This window comes from Ischnura elegans, chromosome 2 (assembly GCF_921293095.1).
Source record: "Ischnura elegans chromosome 2, ioIscEleg1.1, whole genome shotgun sequence".
In the NCBI taxonomy this organism is placed as follows: domain Eukaryota; kingdom Metazoa; phylum Arthropoda; class Insecta; order Odonata; family Coenagrionidae; genus Ischnura; species Ischnura elegans.
The window spans coordinates 103,853,264-103,860,808 of NC_060247.1; the positions used below are offsets into that span (position 1 = coordinate 103,853,264).

The 7,545-nt window shown below is 43.2% G+C and overlaps 1 protein-coding gene across 1 annotated transcript; it reads left to right on the top strand.

The window, feature by feature from the left end:
• The first annotated feature begins 4,406 nt into the window (after nucleotides 1-4,406).
• Nucleotides 4,407-7,300, top strand: LOC124154273 (cuticle protein 65-like). The gene is made up of 2 exons (XM_046527896.1): nucleotides 4,407-4,520; nucleotides 6,637-7,300. Exons 1-2 carry the CDS (start codon nucleotides 4,422-4,424, stop codon nucleotides 7,102-7,104), a joined length of 567 nt encoding a protein of 188 aa, XP_046383852.1. The 5' UTR covers nucleotides 4,407-4,421; the 3' UTR covers nucleotides 7,105-7,300.
• Nucleotides 7,301-7,545: the final 245 nt, after the last annotated feature.

Here is a 7,545-nt window from a genome sequence, read left to right on the forward strand (position 1 = left end):
TTCCCTCAAAAAACTCATAACGAGCGCGAGAAAAATTACGTAAAGTGATTAGCAAACTCGCTCATTAAAAATTTTTCAGGAAAAACTGGAATCTTTTATCAGGCGCAATTAATCGGTTCAACCGAGGTGGGACGGGCAAGAGAGTGTGTCCGCAGAGGACGTTTGCAGGCCTTAATAGGAATCCCAAGGGCGAAGCCCCAATGGACGAAAAGGGGGTCGACAATTTTCCCACCCTCGAAGCTGTGACCGAGGTGGTAGTTGTGGGGACATAATAAGGGAGCGAGGAGCTGGGCAAAAAAAAGCGATAAAAAGTTTGGAAACATCTACAGAATACACATGGCAGGGAGTGCTAGTGCAACGACAAAATGGATCGGAGAGAAAAAGAGGTTGGGTTTTAAATTACAAGGCTTTAAGGGCGAATAGCGGCTATGTGCTTCGACTGAACTTGTAAGCGGCCCGCTTTTTTTTCTTTCTGACGCCAATAATGGCCCGTGAGAGCAAGAAAAATCTGCCCTTTGTATGGTAGATTAGTCGTATTCTACCTTGCGGGCTTTAAATATGTACTGATCCTTAACTAACTCACACTTATGAGAACATGATTTGAATGAAGGGAAACGGGCGACTAAAAACGCTATTATATAATGCTCTCAAACTTACAGTTTAATGCCAATTATAAAAACTAATGTGTTTAATTTCGATGGATGTATTCTTTCCACAAAATGGAACTAATGCCACCTGGGACCTTAAACATATGCCGTAATACCTGTAACAATTATTAGGGAACGCTAGTTAATAAGCAGAATAGCAGCTTAAAAATAACTATGTTACTAAAAAAATTCCTCTCCCATCACTGCTTCACTTTATTTGAAGCCTTTCAATAAACTTTAATAAAAAATAATAAGTACTCTTATTAAGTATAACAATTTTTGAAATAATTTCTAAAGAAAATATCGAGACTGAACCTAAATTACACCTTTCCTCTTCTGAAAACCCATTTCGGATTTGAGATTCGGAGATACAATGAGATAAATACTGAAAGGGGAACCTGCTATCCGAATGTTCCGTTTCACACATTCTAAAGCAAAATTGGACATTCAGACAGTAACACACCTTTAGAAAGGAAGACAAGCTGTTTTCTGAACGGCTGAATTAACCTGGTGGAGAGTTCAAGAAGAATTCCTGAATATTATTCACCAGAAAAATTTAAAATCGTTTACATAAAGTAAACCTTCCCTACAGGACGGAAACAAGGCTTGTTACGCGATGCTTAAGAGAGCTGAATTTCGCAGGTACACCCGTGGAATTAACCTCCTTCAATTTTCCTTCAACTCTCCCTCGCTTTAGTGGAAGTTCACTGCACACGGCTCGACATTGAGCCTGCATGTCCATTGCTTTCCCTCTCCTTTTTTAACGAGGCTGTGACCCACTCCACCCGGCGTGTCATCAACGGCTCTCCAGCCGGGTGCTCTTGGACGCTCGCAAGAACTTCCGGAGACATCGAACTCCTGGAGGAGTGGGGTGAGAAGGATATGGAGAGGGAAATCAAAACAACGCCAAGCAGAGGGAAAGGCGCCTTTTAGAAATCCTTGAAGGATTCTCGCCACACACTTACGCACTATCCCCTTCCCCTTCCTCGTGCGTTCCTACCCCTTTAAGGTTCTAAGACTACGTTCGTCAAAACAAGTGAGAAATCCAGACCTTCGGAGCCATCCCATGTGAGCCTTTAGGGGTAACTGAAAAGAATACCACTTTCACTATGGCATTATTAAATGTCGGTATTTTTTCTCGGTGCGCTTCCGTGTTTTATACTCTGCAAAGGAACGCAGCCGTGGCATCATAATCTAAAGTAAGGGGACTATATAGAGGAGGCCCAATTCCATTGTAAAGAAGGCTGATTTCTGTTGCCACTTCAGCCGCATTTTAATCGGTTTTCGAAAATGTTCAGGGCGCGGTGATGAGTGAAGTGCGATCCAATTTTTTCCAATATTTTGCTTTATAATGCTAGTAAACGCGAGGAATATCATGAAAATGTTATGAATTCGATATATCACATAATTATTTGTATGAATTTCGGTTAAAACCTCGAATGACACCATATTTCCCCGTGAGACTCCGACCATTTTGTCCGTCAGCGACACGAGCGGCGACTTTTGTAAACGCATTTAAATGCGTGGTGGGTGACAACATATTTTGAGGCCGACTTTGGATCCTCTCCTATAATTTTCATGATATAAATTTTGCCCATGCTGGTCCCTTTAGCATATGCCACTGAAATCAATGTACCGCGAGTTTACTTCGATGAATTCTGACATGATAAATAAAAAAAGCGGTATTATACCACACAGTATTTATTGAAAACTCAACCGGTTCTCACTCCCCCTTCAAAAAAATACTGCGTGGAATAAATCTACGTCAATTTTTCATTCTAAAATGCAGCTCTATATGTTATTAAGTTCCAGGAAATTTTGGATCAGCCTAACACTGATGGAGAAAATAAAGAACTATAAACAATGTATATCATTATAGCGACTACCCGCGATACATTTAGCGACCATTCATAGATGTTATATCATATGATTGGCAGTGAAAAAGGATATGTGTACAGTAAGCATCCCTCAAGCTGCAATTTGGAAGAATTTATGAATATTATCGAAATAAGATAGTGATAAATATACCTCTGATATCTATTTACTCCATACGACACGCTCCGTTGCATTAAAATGTTATCATGTGCTCTACTTCGTAGCAAGCCCTTTTTAATATATTGTCTTTCACAACTAAGGGTGGGAGGGAGACCTAAGTATCGGAGAAAGGGAAGCAGAGGCTAGGCATAAAGGGTCAGAAGGAGGCTCTGAGGGAGGGAGGGCGTGATTTTAAATCATTGCCAGATGCAGGCATTGAAATGTAAGGAAAGCCATAATATAATGGCTATGGATAAGAATTGTGCCTCAAAAGGAATGAGAAACATACCACTTTCATTGATAGCACTCGCTAATTAACGGAAAGCAAAGTAATTTCCCAGGTACCCGCTTTCCGACGCAAAGACATATTTCAATAAGATTTCTTAACCAACCTACACAACTTTTATTGTACAAGACTTTATTGATTAATGAATAAAATATAATGCAACTCGGGTAGAAACTAAATTAGGATTAAATTATTCAGAGTACGGGTTTATTTCATGACATCGAAGTCTAACAGATCTCATCATACTGCTAAAATTATTCTCTTTCTCTCTTTAGCTTCCATTCCACCCTTTGCTTCGCTAATCGATATTCTTATCATAGAAAGTGATTTGAAAATCAGAGATTACAGGATAACGGGGAGGAGAGCATTTATTAAACGGAGGATTCACATAAATAAAATGTGCTATGCATAACTTGAGCAATATTTTACTGAATGACCAACATTTTATTTGACACGCATCTCATTGGGAAAAGGTCCTTTTTAATACCTCCTAAAAAATGAAGTGTACTAGAACAAATGGCCGAGCGCTGGGTATGAATGACATTTCCAAAAATTCAAAGACCGAAATTAAAATAAATTATAAGTTAATATTTTCCTGGTGCTGCAATTAAAATAATAGGGGGACAAGTGGAAATAGCTGTGAAAAATTCTAATTTACAATTTTAAAAGAGGAAAATACATGCTTTGACATCGGACCGCAGTGAACACGATCGAAAATAACACCATTAGAGGGTGCGTGATCGACTGTTTGGAGGCTCCCAGGAGAGTCTTTGAGATGGATAGAGAGAAGAGAAGGGAACCAGAGTAAATGCAAAGCCAGGAGGACGAAGAACACGAAGAACACCCTTTCCATCAACCCAACTCCCTCTCCACCTCCAGGCTACGTAGGTAAATCGTCCCGGGGTGGCGATGGGGTGGGTAATCTGGAACAACGGTGACCTTAAAGGGGTTGGAGGAGAGTGATATAGCTACCTTCCCTCACACTCACACACACCCGCTCCGGGAAGGCTAAACGCGAGGGAACTTCCCTTTCACGAGAGGGGAGGAGGGGTGTGGTGGACATAGAGGCGCGGCATTTGAAGCGTGGGGGAAGCGGCGTTGCAGCTGAGATGTAAGGAGAGAGAATGGAGAGGTGCCACACCACAGAGGATGTATTGAAAGGGGGAAGGGGTTGGTAGGCGCCCTCCCCCCCGGGGAGGAGAGGCGGCAGTCCCCGGCGTTGCGCGGAAGGCACCGTCGGTGTGGGAAGGTGAAGGAGGGGTGTGGGGTGTTTGGTAAGCACGTTTGGGGAGGGAAGGAAGTACGATTGATGCAGGGAAAGGCACATTTCGGACTCTCAGGGAGACAAACTCCGTCTCGATCCCACAACAGTTTGCGGGGGGTGGGTGAGGAGAGGAGGAGGGGGAGGAGAGGAAGTTCAGCTGAAAAGTTGGGTATAAAAGACGGTTGTGATCATGGGAACTTCACAGTCGACACTTGGTGTTCAAGCAGTTCAAAGCTTCATCTCGAGGAAGAACCAATCAACCAACACAACCACCAGAATGAAGGTCCTGGTGAGTATAGTGCTCCCCGGAATAGGACTCTCTAGGATACTCTACGCATCTCGGATAGCCGCACAAGTCGCTTCGGACGTTTCGCTCCCTAGTTGGGGCTCTCGGCCGAGTTTTCTGCTCCGTTCTTCCAAGCCCTTCTCCGAAGATGTCGGTCGTCAAAGAGTTTTACTATTTTTCCCAGAATTGTTTGTTTGGTCGGCAAACGAGAATCCCATCGGGGGAGTTTAAATGCATTCGTTTTTCTTTCGGTTCTTGCCCCCTAATAGGACATCAAATGCAAGCAGGAGAAAAAAATCAGAGCTATTATTTAGCGGCCTTTGAGGATATAGTCTTACCCTTTTTGAGAAGACAGCCGCAGTCAGAACAGGATAACGAAAATAATTCGATCTCGTCTAAAGGAAATTTTTCTTCATTGCTCATTTTCAAAATTACCTCCGTAATAAGTAAACTCCGACCGAGGCATCTCAAAATAAACCTAATTATTGAAACACAGGCTAATTTCTCTTAAAGAGGCCGTCGCGTCATTAAGATCCAAGGTATAATTCTTGATACTCCGATATACAGTCCGAATTTAGACGTATTTAAAGACATTATGGGAATTTACAGCGATAAATTTGGGACAAATTGAACTTTCTCCATAATTACCTCTCTTGTAAGCATCCTATGCCAATCTATGGTGTAAAAATACGTTATTATTGCTTTGGATACTATTTAATCGTACAACTTTTAATTTGGAGAGAAACCAAGAGGGGGTAAAAGTAACTGTAAATTTTTTTATTCACTTGGAAGTTCAAAGATGTCGAAAACACAGCACGAAACTTTTCAAGAACCAACGTAACCACTATCAATGCATCAAATAATCCTCAGTATTACTTTTTTCACTACGGCCACATAATATTTACTCCGTACTTCCTTAGCTATGGTATCCAAGTTGTTATTTTCATCATTATACTCAGCTCAGGATAAAATATACGACAACCTACCACCTCCCACTTGGGGGTTTACTATCAGCTCTATACTTTCTCGGCTCCAGTTAGCATTAACTCTTGATTCTTACTAGGATTTCGGTTCACCCTCTCCTTACATTGCCTCGAGTCTTGCAGGTTTTTCGTACACAGTACTGCCCGGTTTCGATAACAAATTCATTCAATTTCGCAATCGGTTCAGCAAAATAATTAAAAAAGCGCTCTGCTATATATAAAACTGCTATAGCTCGATATTGAGTTCATGATATTTTATTCCATATTTTATTACCTATTCCATTTCTCTTCTCCCTACAAACTTTTACAATGCGTCCACCACTCCGTACATTCCAGTATCAAACAATCCCAGGAATTACCAACAGCAGGGAGAAAACTGAAGATGAAAAAGTCAATGAAGTAACTAAATATTGACAGAGCTTAGGAAACAGTTCTTAAGGATAACCCAACGTCCATTCAATACAAAGGAATTATTATTCCTACGTTACTTGGAAAAAAACCTGGCGATCGATAAACTAATGAAGCGACTACGTAGAGAGAACAAGAACAGTAACGAAAGGTTCGATACGCATCCAATGATACGATTGCGACTTTTACAACATAATCGAAGCTTTCAGACTTCCACGTTCCAACTCAACATTCTGAGAGGATTAAAGGGCATAAGTTTCGCTCTGATGAGCAAGGCGACGCCCAAGGGTTCGAGTGAGTTAGGAAGCAACTGGATGGAAGGCTCTCGCTCCTCCATCGAGGCAGCACGATCCGCCACTTAAGAAACCTGAAACGCTCCATGCCAAAAAGGGAATACCACCCTACAACAGCGATGATCCAGAAATCTCAGAGCTTCTACTGATGAAATATTCTCGGGTTTTCCACCAGTTGAGTTGCTTGTAGGCCGTCGTTTCGATGTCTGCCTCTGCAATCGTCCTCAGGGCATTTAATTCCCTGAGGAAGATGGCAGAGGAGGCCATCGAAGCGTCGCCCTGCAGGCTACTCACCCGGTGGAAACCCCGAGATCATTTCACCAGTATCATACGCCGGGAAAGAACAAAATCATATCTAAGAGTTTCAAGATTGGCGATTTGTAACCGATACTCTTTCAGACAATGATATTAATTTTTCTCCATTTCTCCACGCAGGCATGCATTGTCTTGGCTCTCGCCGCCTGCGCTTACGCCGCTGAGGCCGACGCAGAGGACAAGACCGTCGAGAAGCGAGGACTCGTCGGACTGGGCTACGGACACGGCCTGGGCTACGGCGTCGGCTACGGCCACGGTCTCGGCTACGGTCTGGGACACTACGGATACGCTGCACCCGCCGTCGTCGCCGCTCCCGCCGTCGCTAAGGTCGCCTACGCCGCACCCGCCGTCGTTGCCGCACCCGCCGTCTCCAAGGTGGCTTACGGATACGGAATTGGACACGGTCTCGGCTACGGACACGGTCTTGGTCACTATGGATACGCCGCACCCGCTGTTGTCGCCGCACCCGCAGTCGCTAAGGTCGCCTACGGAGGCATCGGCTACGGTCACGGTCTTGGCTACGGTCTCGGCTACGGACACGGTCTTGGCTACGGACACGGTCTTGGTTACGGACACTACTACGGTTAAGCGGTGACATCTCGTGACAGCCACTGTCCTCACTCAACCAGGCCGCCGCAGGCCAAGTTCCTAATACCATTAAAAAATCTCCTTGCGCGTTCCTTGAAAAAGATTATTTTCCATCTCATTCCTCGAAAATGACTGCTGTAAAATAAAAACCACCTCACATCTCTGATAAATAAAGCATGTTTGTCGGATCACCATACTTGATTGTATTATTATGGTCATTATACACCCAACATTAACCCTCAATACCATTTGGTCATATGGATACGATGAATGCAACTCCGTATGTTTTGCGAACAGTTATTAATTAGAGTATCGATCCAGACTTCAGCTAGCACAATCACTATCAAGGTTATTAGTCCGCGTAAATATAAACGTGGGAAATGTTATTAAAAATCAGTGCATTACACAGCACTGTTGTCATCCTTTCATTGAAAGGGAATT